General features: G+C 42.5%; 1 protein-coding gene across 2 annotated transcripts in view; it reads left to right on the forward strand.

The window, feature by feature from the left end:
- The first annotated feature begins 5303 nt into the window (after positions 1–5303).
- The window catches only part of ASAH1 (N-acylsphingosine amidohydrolase 1), a 34593-nt gene continuing 24068 nt past the window's right edge, over positions 5304–15828 (forward strand). Inside the window, exon 1 of one of the 2 annotated variants that reach the window (XM_058525035.1) lies at positions 5304–5449. In XM_058525035.1, coding sequence (XP_058381018.1) covers positions 5372–5449 — 78 coding nt within the window. In that variant the 5' untranslated portion in view covers positions 5304–5371. The remainder of the gene's footprint in view (positions 5450–15828) is intronic. The other variant, XM_058525034.1, reaches the window with a different exon arrangement.

Here is a 15828-nt window from a genome sequence, read left to right on the forward strand (position 1 = left end):
TCATTTCAGGGTAATAATCGTTCTCCTCACCTTTTTGAGTTTGGAAACAACTGAGAAATATACACAGGCATCAGATAGGGATCAATATCAGTTTTAGTGCCGATTAAACGGCAATAGAGAAAACAGCTTGGACCTGAGGCCAAGATGGGATCCCAACTCCTTCTCCTCTGGAAAGAATTCATGCCTTCGGTCACTTGGCAAATGCACACTGCTTCCCAGGTGCACAGCCGGTTTCCAACATGATGGGGAGTAAAGTGAGGGCAGGGTGAGGCTGGGCTGGGGGGCAGCAGAGGCAAGTACTTACCTTCTCTCCACATCTCCCAGAGCCAGCCTTTCCAGAGGCCTTCTTCAGGTCTTCAGAGCCATCATGTCCACACAGTGTTTGAAAGATTTGGTGGAGGCCGGCCCCGTGGCTTAGCGGTTGGGTGCGCGCGCTCCGCTGCTGGTGGCCCGGGTTCGGCTCCCGGGCGCGCACCAACGCACCGCTTCTCCGGCCATGCTGAGGCCGCGTCCCACATCCGGCAGCTGGAGGGAGGTGCAGCTATGACATACAACTATCTACTGGGGCTTTGGGGGGAAAATAAATAAATAAATAAAATTATTTAAAAACAAAGAAAAGATTTGGTGGAGAGGTGCGGATTCTGGAAGATGTGGTCAAAGGCAGCAACTACTTCCCCTTCCACTCTTGTCCAGGGCTTGCTGCAGTGAGCTCACCACTGTGGGCAGGCAGGTCTGAATGAGAGAGCCAGAGAGGCCAGGCCACACAGGAGCAGTGACCCTTCCAGCTATTCACCAATTAGGTAAGTCGCTCCTCCCCTAGGGAGACATGAATTGAGGGGATTGGAGAGAAAGGTGGAAGTTTTCTCCCCAAAACTTCTGATGGTAGGTCCAGCTTTTGTGAGGCCTGAAGCTTATACAATTTGCATGGTCCTCCTTAATGAAAAGAATACAAAATTACAAGTGTAAAATTAGGTAGAAGGCTTGGAAGAGGCCTGAGCAAGTGAGGGTCCTGAAACTTAAGCGTTACAGCTTTACAATAAAACCTCCTCTGCTCTTGAGAAGGGAGAAATACCTATTTTTATGTGTCCATCAGTTAGGACACTATCAGATACAATAATTCAACTTGCAAGCAAACCAACTTGAATTAGCTTAAATAAGAAAGAAGAGTAGTGGCTCACGTTAATGAAGAGTCCAGTCGTTGGACAGGCTCCGTGGTTGGTTGAGCTAGCAGCTTAATAAGGTCATAATGACCCAGTTTCCTTCCATCTCTCCTCTGTGCTGTCCACAGTATCCATTCATCCTTAGGCAATTCCCTTCAAGGTTACAGCATGAATGCCAGCAGCAGTGGGGACTACTAGCTTACTCTTTGCTATTAGAAGAGAAAGGACAATTGCCTCAATCATAGAGCAAGAAAGCCTTGAGCTTCAAACCATGGCCTGTTGGACTCAAGAGTCTGAGTGACTAAGGCGGAAGCCAAGCACTGTGGCATGAGGGACAGGGTAACCTTAAATGTCAGCTCATCCAGGGCCCCCCTCCAGAGATAAGGCTAAGGCTTAGGATACGGCTCATCCAGATCATGTGGCTGCTGTATAACGGAGGAGTGGAGTTGAGGTTGATTAATCATCTACAATGTTAAACCAGAGGTTGTTAGAGTATAAAATAATGAGCTGACTGTATTGAAAGTTTTCAAGATATTCATTCAATTTACATTTTCCCCTCCATCTTTATTTTTCTCTATCACAGACTGCAAGCCCCAGGTGGGCAGGGATCACGTGTTCACTAGTTACCCAGCACCTAGAGTAAGTGCTCTCAAAATTGACTGAGAGAATACATGAATTTACTACGAATTTATGAGAAACACCTGGTTGGAGGATTAACTAGGTAACTACAATGGTTGACGTAAAATGGAACTATGCAGAAATATGAAGTCAGAACAACAAAAAGATTTAGAGATCATTGGATTTGAGCTGAATTGACAAATAATTTTCAGGTCAGAATCATATGTATGAAAGAAAGTGAAAATAGGACAAGAAGATTTTTTTTAAGTAGCTCTTCAAATGCTAACGTCTGAGGTGTCAGCAATTCAATAAGACATCAAAAATGTTTCACCAAGAAACAGAAAGATAAGCGCAAAGTGAAGGATAATTAAGATAACTATTTTATTTTGGCATTTTATGGGGGGGACAATTAGATTAAATGACAGCACTAAATTTGTAGTTGTGTAATGGAATACCTTGAGCCAAAGGTAATGATTTAACATATTTTTCTATGTAAAAGTAAAATATAAATCAAGTAATGTTTTTCAGTGTGATAAAACTACTGGAGAAAAAGAATCATGTAAAAATTTCACATGATTTTCCATTTGTTACATCTTTTGTTTTCTAGATTCCTTCCTGAAAAGATGGACAAAAATCTAAATTTTGAAACTCAGATTACATTTTCAATATACTTAAGCTTTTTTTTTTTTAATTAAACAACTCATTGGTAAATAATTCCGGTAAAATGTTTATTTTTCAAACTGATACATTATCTCCATATTTCTTGATCTTCTAACACAAATTTTTGAATATTCAGGTTTATTAAATCGTCATACTTGTTCATACCTGTGATGTGGTGTTATGCATGGAAGATTACATTTAGGGTGGGGTGGTTAGGCTGCAATGATTTTAAACCAAGCGCTCCATCTCAGGAACCTAGGAATGTTAGGTAAGTGATTAGAAAAGGTCCATAGCTTGCCAGGAACTTCAGCTATTCTGACAAACAATTTGATTACTGATGCTGACTCTTGCACTAAACAGGTTATCCAGGTCTTAAACTTGATGCTTGCTGTGAAGATACTATTTGCACCACCCTTCCCAGCAATTCATTTGTACATTTAAATACCATTTTCTATGTGTAAGGAAAAAACATGCATAAAATGGTATAATTCTAGGGAAGTAGATTTAAATTTTTAATTTGTCTGAAAAGAGAATCAATAGTATAAAATAGACCTTTGAAATGTAAATGCAAAATTTTCTGAAAATTGTGCCTAAGAATATACCAGCTGACACAAGTTTTCTGCTTAAAGAATCTGATTTGACCAGACCACCTAACCACCAATTAATATCCTCTCAGAGGGAAAAAATGTGTTTGGTGACATGTTTCAAGTGCCCTCCAGGGGCCGGCCCGGTGGTGCAAGCGGTTAGGTGCGTGCGCTCCACTGCGGCGGCCTGGGGTTTGCCGGTTGGGATCCCGGGCGCACACCGATGCACCGCTTGGCAAGCCATGCTGTGGCGGCGTCCCATATAAAGTGGAGGAAGATGGGCAAGGATGTTAGCCCAGGGCCAGGCTTCCTCAGCAAAAAAAAAAAAAAAAAGAGGAGGATTGGTAGATGTTAGCACAGGGCTGATCTTCCTCACCAAAAAAAAAAAAGTGCCCTCCATAGTATTTAAGGTGAATGATCTTCAAACCAAATAGCTATTTATATACTAAAAGATGGGAATCCTCTACCTCTGACAGACTTATTTTAAGGGCCAAGATGATTCAGCATATTTACAGATTACACATTTGCCCAGAGTGAAGTCCCGGTGTCTATAATGGCTTTTAATGCTCTATATGATCTGCCCTCCCCCCACCTCTCAGAATTCATCTACTTTTACCCCCCTCTTCCTCTGCTCCACCCACAGGACTTCTTTGCTGGAGTCAGACATGCCAGGCACATTCTCTCTTTTAAGTCACTTTCTCAATACTGCCTATCCTGCTGTCTTATTTAACCCTGTAACTCTCCCTGCTCTTGATCCCCCCACTCTGCTTTTTCTCTATAACATTTATCACCTTCTAACAGCCTATATAAATTTTCTTATGTATGATGTTTATTGTCCATTTCTCATCTAGAATGTAAACCTCATGAGGGCAGAAATTTTTGTCATTCTTGTTCCCTGCCTATCCCCACTATCTGGAGAAATGCTTGGCACATTGAAGGTTGACAGTAAATATTTTTTGAATTAATGAACATTTCTATGATCTGCTTGCTTACTGATGAGTCAGCACTCACTTTAATCATGTGATATGTTTCAAAAGTCAAACTTTCTCCTCAAAGAAAGGAAAACGGTCACCTACCAAAACAAAACTCTAGAAAACACCCCAAAACATCAAATTCTCATTTCCCAATCTCCAACAAAAAGAATGTTTGATTTTCCTAAGGAGTACAAATGGGTAAAATTGCAATTTCACACACGCACAAGAAAAAAGAAACATGTGAAGATTTCAGCGACAGTATTCTCAGTTTTACTGCAGCATTTAAAAAATGCTAGTTGGGATGTCAAAGAGGCTCAACCAGAAAGTGGAACCCAGAGAGTAGGATTTCCTGTTGGACTTTTAAGTAACTCATCCTTTCAGGGCGATTGCGTCCATTGAAGGTACGAATGCCAATCAAATACATCTTGTAAATCTATTTTTCAGGTGCACGCTAAGCAGACACTGAATATCCACCCTCCCTTCAGGCTTAGCTCAGCTCTGCCAACCTAAAGCCTTTCACGAGCTAGGTGACACACAGCTGCTGAATGGCCGAATGTATCAGTGAAGGAAGGTTCGCGGTTCTACCTGGTCGTTCCACCGGGGTCTCTGTGCAAGTGACTGAAACCTAAGTTCTGGGACTTATCAGCTCTGCTGTGAAAGCCTAAGTGGGTAATTCACAGCCAGGAGCATCCGTGGGGATTAGACTGTGCCCCCTCCCGGGCCCTGACACCTGGGCCTGTCCAGTGTCCCCACGGTCAGGAGGAAGAGCCTCACTCTCTTTGGCCCTGCTCTCCGCAGGGGGCAAAGATAGGTCGGGGTCGCGAGTTACGCCGCGTTTTGAGACTCTCGTGAGTTGGGTCTGTTTCTTGGGCACTTGGCACCGAGTGACCAGAGTGCAGACCTCGCCCTGGACAGTTTAGGGACGCTGCACAGGTGGCACCAGGCCCTGAGGGGAGCGGGACCTGCCGGCTCGGTGCCGCCCTGGCGTGGAGGAGACCCCGGCCCTGGGCGGCCACGGCCCGGGGAAAGGGCTCCTCAGCCCCACCCGCCGGGGCGGGGCTCTGGCTCGGCCCAACCACTGCCGCGGAGAGGGGGGCCCGAGCCGCACCACAGCCCTAACGCGAGCGCCGACTCCCAGCATGCGGGTCCCTCCGTCTGGGAAGACTCCTTCTTCCTGCTGTCCTCCCACGACACCGAAAACCTCCGGCTTCTTCTTCCGGCCCCGTCTTCCTCCGCGCTCCCCCCGCGCCCGCCTCGCGTGGTACGGTCCTGGGTCCCGGTCACGCAGCGGCGGGGGCGCGGCCTGCTCGGAGCCTGGTGGAGCCTCGCGCGGCCTCCACGGGCGTCACTCCCAGCGGCGGTGGTGGCTGCCACGATGCTGGGTCGGAGTCGCCTACCCTTCGTCCTCCTGGCCGTGGCCGTCACCTGCGCTGTGGCGCAGGACGTGCCGCCGGTGGGTGAGCTCGAGCCGCGGGCGGGCAGAGGGGCGTGCAGGTGCCGGGGAGGCGCAGGTGCGGGCGTGGCAGGGCGGGCGGGGCGCGAGGAGGAACACCTGGTCCCGGGCAGCGTCTTGACCCGGCTCTGTGGTTTCCTGCGCAGCGGAGTGGGGCAGAGCCGGCTGGTGAACCCCAGCCCGGGCTGCTCCGGTGCAAGCTGGAACAAGAAAACCTTTCAGGGGAATCTTCTTTCTGCAGAATGGTGGTTGTGATTTGCACACCCCCCAAATTTGAGTGATTGCACCTGTTCTATCAGTTGCAGGCTCGCGCATCCTGAACTGCTAAGAGAAAAAGTTCTAGTGGACTTGTGTCTGTAACTCAGTTAAGCGACAGACTGCTTGATAACTTTGTCATTCTCTGCCGGGTGACGAGGTGCTGAAGCAGACGTTGTAGCTAAGGATCCAGAGGGCCCTGGGAAAGGCCGAGGCAGTCCCCGTCGGAGTAGCGGGAGCACCCCGGGCAGTCCCCGATGTGGCTGCTGTGGCCGCTTTCCCCCGGTCACGTGAACGCTTGTCTTGTGGCCCTTCCCCGCAAGGAAGTCACAAGGTCATAGATTTGATAACTGCAAGAGACAGTAAGGAACCATCCTGATTCTTATTTTACAGAGGAGGAAGTGTACTCGGAGCGAGCAAGTGTCTAGCCGGAGGTCACACTATTGTTTAGCATGTCTGACCGCAAGCCTTTGAAGCCCAGTCTGGTGCTCTTTCGTAATTCTCTTCTCTAAAAGCAATAAGACTGCATTTTTCTTTGCCAACAGATGACATCAATAGGAGTTTGCGTGCATCTGACTGAGGCTGGATGAGGATGATCTTGAATAGCTTAGGTAGGAGTTAGACAGTGGAAGCGAGATGTGCCTTCTTTTTTATTGTTTGATTTGTCTAAGGAGAAATGCTTTAAGAATAAAATCATGGTGCGATACTATTCAGGCATTAAAAATCGATATAATGTTAAGCAAATAAAACACAAATAATACAAAATAGTGTGTACGGTGATACCACTAACAGAAAAATACACAGTATATACATGTGGACAGGAATTAGAAGGGGATAGGGCCGACCCCGTGGCTTAGCGGTTAAGTGCGCGCGCTCCGCTGCTGGCGGCCCGGGGTTCGGATCCCGGGCGCGCACCAACGCACCGCTTCTCCGGCCATGCTGAGGCCGCGTCCCACATACAGCAACTAGAAGGATGTACAGCTATGACCTACAACTATCTACTGGGGCTTTGGGGGAAAAAAAAAGGAGGATTGGCAATAGATGTTAGCTCAGAGCCGGTCTTCCTCAGCAAAAAGAGGAGGATTAGCGTGGATGTTAGCTCAGGGCTGATCTCCCTCACCAAAAAAAAAAAAAAAAAAAGAAGCGAGAGATTGGGAGTCGTAGCCGTGTTATCTGAAGCCAGTGGAGCAGGTGAACATTGAGCAGATAGAAGATATAGAACAAAAAGAAGAGGAGAGGCGTAGGCACAGGCTAAGGGACCTGCACATGTATGAGTCAGGTAGTGAAGACCTGGCGAAGTTAAAGCAGCAGCCAGAAGGAGTATTCTGGAGAGGGAGTGTTAAGGAAGGTCAGAGGCGAGAGTGGGACAGGTTACCTGTGTTGGATGCCATTGAGATGTCAAGTGTCCCTCGTGCTTGGCAACTGGAGGTCATTGGTCACCTTGGCCAGAGCAGTGTGGGGAGAGAAAACAGATCGCAGTAGGCCGAGGAGTGATCAGAAGGAAAGGAATCAGAGTGGGAGAGATGACTGTTCCCAGTAATAAATCTGAGCAGATTCCTAAAATGTGTGGAAATGAAACATCATGGCTCGGTAATTCATTGCTGAATCGAACTTATTTTTATGCATCAACGTCTCATATGAGTGATAACATTGTTGACATTAGCTACTGAATCAGCTTTTAGAAATTATTTTCACAAAGTTTCCAAAAAGCGCATAAACTCCATCTGGCCTGGCCAGTTTTATTGTCCTGCGTCTGCTTTTCCCTTTTCCCCGGTACTCCAAAGGAAGGAACACACAGGTATAATCTGTTCACTTAGTCAACAAATATCGCATGCCTACTGTGTGCCAGGCTCTGTTCCACACGCTGGGAACGAGTTGGTGAACAAGATGGAGAGGTCCCTGCCCTCATGGAGGGTTTATTCAAATTCCTTTTACCTAAATATCCCTAGTTTCATAGGGTGCCATCCCACCGAAGTTCAGAAAACAAATGAAAAACTTTGCACCCATTTGATTTATTTATGCACGAAACATGCCTTATTGATCTTATTTAGTAGGTGTGTGTCTGCTCTATTGTACGTAGAGAACATTTTAAGAAACATTTAGAAAACAGTTGTTGTTGAATTAAAGAATTGATTTAAAATTGTCTAGCTAGAATTGTTCAACTTCTTTTCTAATGATATGAACACTGGTGTGAGCTATAGAATTTCTTTAAATTCCCTTTCATGGCCTTTTTCTGAGTATGTGAATAAGACAAGCAGATGAAGGCTTTCTGAACTTTTTTGTACAGTCTTAGAAGCATACATTCCATTGAGGCTCTCACTAATTCTGTAGGGCTCAGTTATTTTAAGGAGCTGGACAAGTTATGTGATTCCTTTTAGGCATGGAGCATTCGAGTCGCTAATGGAAGAATTTTCACTTTATATGTTATTTTCCTAAATATAGTCTGTCCGGTTGCTCTGTAACTAATTTTTCTTAATGAGTGGGGAGGACATAAGACTGATTAATTTCAAAGAGGTTCAAGTTCCTATCAAATAACCAGAATAATTAGAGAATTCGCTGACCCAGAAAGTGTTTACAAAACATTTTACAGAGATTTTCACCACTTCCTCCAGCCTTAGGAAGCTACAATGAGAGAGAGAGGGCGTTAGAGAGAGATTGATTGAGATTCTAAGTCAATTGTGGTTTTTCCCCTGTGATGGAGTAGCACAGTATACCAAGCAGGCTGCATAATAACTCTACCTATCATCTATTTAAATTTTTAACCTACCTTGATAAAGTTGTCTATAATTAAAACCACGTATAGTTAAATTTGGAGATAGTAAGAAACTTTAAATAACAAATGGTTCATTGTAATTCTATTTCAGGTCTATACATAGATTTTGAAGCCGTCTTTCTTTGTAGAAGTCTCCTTGAAGGGGAGGATGTAGCTGTCTCCACTTGACCCCCAAATCTAACCTTTTTGTTTAAAATGACTTTGGTGTTATGCCTTCTGATCACCTGAAATACCCTGGTCTTATAGCTGCTGCCTTTAGAAATTTCTGTCACATATACCCTTTACCCTTGTAGCCAGATTCTGTGCGGATTTCATGTCTCTGTATTTCACATTTATTTATTTATTGCAGCTGGGATTATCACAGTAAAATGTCGTATCGACCTCAGACTCCTACATGTATGACAACTAGGTTGTTCTCTTAGCTCTGGGGCAGGTTGAATTCTCTCCTAAGACTTGACAGAGCACGTTTAACTTCCCCCACAGCTGTCTCCAAACAAACATGCCTTGTAGTTTGATTGTTATATTGGCTTTGGAACCCAGGTCATGCAAATAAATTATTAGGGACAGATGAGCCTCATTACATTTCACTTACTAGCTGAGTTGATTCTAGTGATGATCAAAAACCCGGAAGGGAATGCAGATTGTTCCCTATTAAGAATTAAATTGAGGCATTGGTTTTATTGTTATCTCTGTGGGAAGCTATGTGAGAGAGCTGGGAAGCTGGGACTGGGGCTCTGGAGATTGGTTCTGTCACCAGCTCTGTGAGCTTCTAATTCTAATCCCTAATGGAGCTGGGCCTTCCATGCAGAACATGACCCTTAAGTTCCTGTAACTTGAAATTCAGTAAAAGGGCATAAATTGGATTTTTGTGAATCAAATCACATTTTAAACTAACCAAAAGGTCTGATACTTAGAAGAGTCTTACGGTGAATAAGTTAGAATGAAGTAAGAGTTGCATTTCTAAAGTTAATAAGTGCCTTTCTTATTAAATGATATGTTTGGAAAATTCATAGTTGTAAATTAAGACTTTCTTAAGTGGAGTACTACTTTTTGGTGTCCATTTCCAACTTTACTAAACAAGGAATAGTGAATTGAGAGTACCATGCCCTCCATTGCAGTTAAATGTTGTTAGTTTTAAATTTTTAGATAATGACAGTTAAAAATGCTTAAAAATAATGTCGGAGGGGCCGGCCCGTGGCTTAGCGGTTAAGTGCGCGCACTCCACTGCTGGCGGCCTGGGTTCTGATCCCAAGCGCGCACCGACGCACCGCTTCTCCGGCCATGCTGAGGCCGCGTCCCACATACAGCAACTAGAAGGATGTGCAACTAGACATATAACTATCTACTGGGGCTATGGGGGGAAGAATAAATAAATAAATAAAATTAAAAAAAAAAAAATAATGTCGGAAAAACACTCTCTGAAAATCCTCCACATAATGGAAATGAAATCATGCAATTTTTAAATTTGATATTTTAAAATTTATCTCAAAGTATACATAGTTTATAGAAAATCACGTATTATAGACAGGCTTATGAGGAAAAGCAACGGTCTCCTGCCTGTTTCCTTCTACCCCCATCGCCCTTCTTGAGAAGCAAACACTTTTAACTGTTTGTACTCGGGCGATATTCAGCCAGAACCTACCTCTGCTGTCTTACTAGTTGTTTGCAGCTCAGTCTATTTTGATTAATTGGTGCCCAAGCCATATTGTGTGCTAAAAGTTTTCAAGTCATCCCTGGTTGTCTTTATGCATATTGCTGTTGATAATATGTTTAGTCTGAATTGGTCTGAATCAACTTGATGCATTGTCTACTCTCATACTGCGATGGTGGATAAAAACAGCTTACTTTGAACAATCTTTCCTACACCTTTCTTTTATCTTTTTTAACAGTTCCATTGAGATGTAATTCACATACCTTACAATTCACTCACTAAAAGTATACAATTTAATGGCTTCAGTATATTTACAGAGTTGTGCAACCATCACTACAATCAGTTTTACAACATTTTCATAACTTCAAAAAGAAACCCCTCTTCCCTTAGCCCTCACTCTGAAACCTACCCCTCAGCCCTAGGCAACCACTAATATACTTTTTGTCTCTATAGATTTGCCTGTTCTGGACATTTTATATAAGGGACATCATACAATACGTGGTCCTTTGTGACTGGCGTCTTGCACTTAGCGTAATGGTTTCAAAGTTCATCCACATTGTAGCCTGTATTAGTGCTTCATTACTTTTTACGACTGAATAATATTCCATTGGAATATTCGATTCCATCCATTCATCAGTTAATGGATGTGTGGGTTGTTTCCACTTTTGACTATTGTTAGTAATGCTTCTGCAAACATTTGTGTACAATTTTTTGTGTGAACACATATTTTCATATCTCTTAGGTTTATACCTAGGAGTGGCTTACTGGGTCACTTGATAACTCTATGTCTAACTGTTTGAGGAACTGCCAGACTGTTTTCCAAAGCAGCTACTCTATTGTACATTCCCACCAGCAGTGTATGAGGCTTCCTGTTTCTCCACATCTATGCAAACACTTGTTTTGTTGTTATTATTATTATTGCCATCCTAGTGGGTGTGAAGTGGTATCTCATTCTGGTTTTGATTTGCATCTCCCTATTGGCAAATGATGTTGAGCATCTTCTCATGTGTTTATTGATTTATATCTTCTTTGGAGAAATGTCTATTCAGATCCTTCGTCTGTTTTTTTAATTGAGTTGTCTTTATTGTTAAGTTCTAAGATTTTTATATATACTAGATACAAATCTCTTATCAGATATATGATTTGCACTTGGCATAAATGTGAGGACTGGACTCTCACTTCTGTTCCATTGATTTATGTCTGTCTTTATGCTGGTACTGCACTGTCTTGATTATGATATTGAACCTGAAGTGAGTTCGCTCCCCTATCGCACAGCAAGCCAATCTCTGACACTGGGTGTGGTGGAAGAAAGTAGGAATTTTATTGTAAAGCGCTGAGCAAGGAGAACGGGCAGCTAACGCTGTAATCCCGAACTCCTTGAAAAGCTACAAGTAAGGGTTTTTATTTGGGGTTTTAGGTAGGGGAGGGAGAGCATGTGGCTAAAGTTTACAATTGGTCATTGTTGTAGTCTCTCAATGCTCCTGCAAGATGCTTAGTGGCGGCGGTGGGGGTGGGGAGTGGGCGACGGGACAGGGGACAGGACCTGATGACCTCTCAGGAAGTTCCTCTCTTATCAGCCGTCCTCCTGCTGTTCTGTGAGGCAAACTCAGAAACTTTGGTTATTTTGTTTCCCACGTAAACCTTGTGGGTACAAGGCACAGAGTCACCCTAATCCAGGGAAATTTTAACTCCTTCAGCCTCAGTTTCAATTACTGTAAGTTTTAAAATCAGGAAGTGTTAGTCCTCCAACTTTGTTATTCTTTTTCAAGATGGTTTTGGCTCTTCTGGGTCCCTTGAATTTCCATATGAATTTTAGGGTCACTTCTCTATTTCTGCAAAGAAGCCAGCTCAGATTTTGATAGGTGTTACATCGAATCTGTAGATCAATTTAGGGAGTATTGCTGTCTTAACAATATGAAATTCTTCCAGTCTATGAAACAGTCTTTGCATTTATTTAGGTCTTTAATTCTTTTCTGTAATATTTTGTAGTTTTCAATGTACAAAACTTGCACTTCTTTGGTTAAATTTATTTCTAGTATTTTAATCTTTTTGATGCTATTATAAGTGGAATTTTCTTAATCTCATTTTCAGCTTGCTTATTGCTAGTCTATAGAAATACAACTGATCTTTGTACATTGACCTTGTATCCTGCAATCTTGCTGAACTTGTTTATTTTTAAACAATTTTTAGTGGATTCCTTAGGATTTTCTATATCAGATTATGTCAGCTGAAAATGAGACAGTTTTACTCCTTTTCCGATTTGTATGCCTTTTATTTCATTCTCTTGCCTAACTGCCCGGGCTGTATACCCTAGCACAGTGTTGAAGTGGTACAAGGGGACATCCTTGAGCCCTCTACCTTTTTTCTCCCTTTTCTCCTCAGTTCTATACACTTTTACTCTTACTTAGTCAACATCGGTGACGTAACTGTAACTGTAATTGCATCATCCATGCTTTGTCCATATGTCTTCTTTTAAAAAATGCAAACAGTAAACAGTATTTAAAGAAGCATGACTTGTAAATATTGGTTATTGCTCTGGGTGCTATGATTACATTTCCTTTTCTGTAATTCTAAAGCCAAAACTCTTGTGGCACTGAAAGAATATTCAGATAATTTCTCTACCAAATACTCTTATTCATGTTTGCTTCATATTTACATCATGCCTCTCTTGTACAGGTTTCTTTCCTTGGAATTTCTAGTTGCTTTATTTTCTTTTTTTCTCATTAGCAGAAGAAACCAAACCTTTGCCATCAGCACCGTATCCTGTATGTTTTTCAGCTTTTGATTTCTTCGCCCAGTATTTATTCTGTCCATTCTTCTCGACACCTACTGAGTTCTGTTCTAATTGGAACCATTTTCTTTTTATTTGGACCATACTTTTCTAATACTACCGTCCGCCTGTAGTTTCTGGTTTTTCTTTTGTTCTTACGTTCTGTGCCTCTGTCATTGACTCAAGTTCTTCCAGCCCTTGAATGGTACAGGTTAATCACGGGAGTCCCCCTGTCTAGGACCCCTGTTTCTTGCAGCCCTCCATCTCCCTGATACAATGTGGCATTATTGCTTTCTCCATCTGTTGAATAGCTGACCTCCTAAAGCTTTCCTTCACCACTCTAGGTAAGTTAGAGCCATTCTTTTCTGAATCCTTTCCCATCCTTTTCTTGGTTTATGCCCTTGTTTTGCTAGAGTTCATCTTGAAGTAACTTCTCAAGAGCAATGTGTGGGAGGTAAACTTTCTGAGTCCTTGCAATGACTTAATATGAAAGACTTGACCTCTCAAATTTGATCAGTGCCTTGACCAGCTATAAAATTCTGGTTTAAAACTGATTTCCTGCCAAGTTTGATGGCGCCGCTCTCGTCTCGTGTTCACCTGCTTGTTGAGAAGTCTGATGGGAATGTGATTCTTATTCTTTGGCAGGAACCACCCTCTTTATCTGGTGCTAGAAGCTTTTATGTTTTTTTTCTTTATCCTTTATGTTCTGAAATAACACAGTGATGTATCAACTGAAGGTCCTTTTTTTCAGTCACTGTTTGGAATAATCAGTAGGCCTTTCATTTTAAAGACGCATCTCCTTTCAGCCCAGAAATTTTTTTTATATTATTTCTTTTGTAATTTCCTCTTTATTTTCTCTGCTTTCTTTTTCTGGAATCCCAATCAGATGTTGGACCCCAGGCATTGATTCTCTAAACCTCTTTTTTTCTCCTATATTTTCTTTTTTAATTTAATTTAATTTTTTTTCCCCCTAAAGCCCCAGTAGATAGTTGTATGTCATAGCTGCACATCCTTCTAGTTGCTGTATGTGGGACGCGGCCATGAGGCCGGAGAAGCGGTATGTCAGTGCGCGCCTGGGATCCGAACCCGGGCCGCCAGCGGCAGAGCGTGTGCACTTAACCACTAAGCCACAGGGCCGGCCCTCTCCTATATTTTCTATGTAATTTTTTTCCTATATTCTGAGAGAGATTTCCTCATCTTCATTTTCCTATCCTTTTTATTTCAGTAGTTCTATTTTTAATTACTTGGTTGATCTTTTTTTCACGCCATCCTGATCTTGTTTTATAGACATAATAGCATGTTGAATTTCTCTTGAGGTTACTGTTAGAGTGTTGAATCTGATACTTATTTTATATTGTTTTGTTTTATAGTTTCTTCTGTTCCTCAAATTATTGGAATATTTTGGAGTTAGATTTTTTTTCCTTTTTTTTTTTTCCTTGTCTTTCTCTCAATGTTAGAATAGGAGACCTTTACTCTTAGGCATGTGTCATTAAACTTTTCCCGTATAGGGTCAGATCGTAAATCTTTTAGGCTTTGTGGGCCAAGAGGCAAAATCAAGGATATTATGTTGATACTTATATAACAAGAGAGAAGACAAATTTCCACACATTTTTTATTGGTAAAATATATTAATAACAAGTGAGTACATTTTTTGTAATACAGGTCCACAAATGAGAAGAAATGAATTATTATGGGGTGGGCATTTTGCTTATTGAGATTCAGGGTTAGTGTTCCAAATTGATTGCAAATGTTTATTTGTATGTTATTTATGACCTGTAATGAGATTTTATGTTTTGTCTTTGAAAATGTCTTTTTGTATAGATAGTATGGTAGGATGAATAATGGGTTCCCAATGATATCCGTATCCTAATCCCCAGAACCTGTGAATATGTTACTTTATATGGCAAAGGAGACTTTCCAGATGTGATTTAGTAAAGGATTTTGAGATGGGGACATTATATTGGATTATCCAGGGGAGGCTGATATAATCACAGAGGTCCTTATGAGAGAGAGGCAGGAGGCCAGAGAAGATGCTATGCTGCTGACTTTGAAGATGGAGGAAGGGGCCACAAGCCAAAACATGTAGGTGACCTCTAGAAGCTGGAAAAGTCAGAGAAATGGTTCTGCTTTAGAGCCCCAGAGGGAACTCAGCCCTGCACATCCATTTTAGACTTCTGACTTTCAGTCATAACATAATAAATTCATGTTGTTCTAAGCCACTAAGTTTGTGTAATTTGTTACAGCAGCCATAGGAAACTAATACAGCTGAGTGCTGCCAAGTACTGATGTCAGTCCACGAGAATATGTTTTTAATTGAGTCCCTCTGTGTCTGAGAGACTTGGAATTACTTTTTGGCATTTAGGTAGTGGACAGAGAAGTGCTGATGGATGAAGCACAGTGGAAGAAGCTGTTGGGAGGAAGGGAGATCTCCGAGAGGTTCCTGGTTCAGGGTAGTAGTTATTCTGAAGAGTAAGAATAATAAATGAGGATGAAAGGAGAGATAAGGCCAGTAAACAGAAAATAACCCCCGTCCCGACCTCTGCATACAGAACTGCCTGTGCCATTACTGCTAGGCAAAAAACTAAACACATACCATCTCCCTCTCCCTCTCCTTCTCTCTCTTTTGTTTTTTTCACACATACACGCCACCTCAAAGAGTTTTGCTCTCAAGATGCTGAACAAATAGCCTAGCAAGAGCAGGAGCGGCTTGTGTGGGTGTTGGTAGCCTAGAGCAATGGTTGGCAAACTACAAATCCAGCCTGCCACCTGCTTCTGTGAGGCCTGCGAGCTAAGAATGGCTTTTACATTTTTAAGCAGTTGGGGGGGGAATCAAAAGAAGGTTAATATTTCGTGACATGTAAGCATTATATGAAATGCGCACGTCAGCGTCGTAAACGGAGTTGTGTTGGAACACCGCCACGCCTGCTTGT

This window comes from Diceros bicornis, chromosome 29, assembly GCF_020826845.1.
Source record: "Diceros bicornis minor isolate mBicDic1 chromosome 29, mDicBic1.mat.cur, whole genome shotgun sequence".
Classification (NCBI taxonomy): Eukaryota; Metazoa; Chordata; class Mammalia; order Perissodactyla; family Rhinocerotidae; genus Diceros; species Diceros bicornis.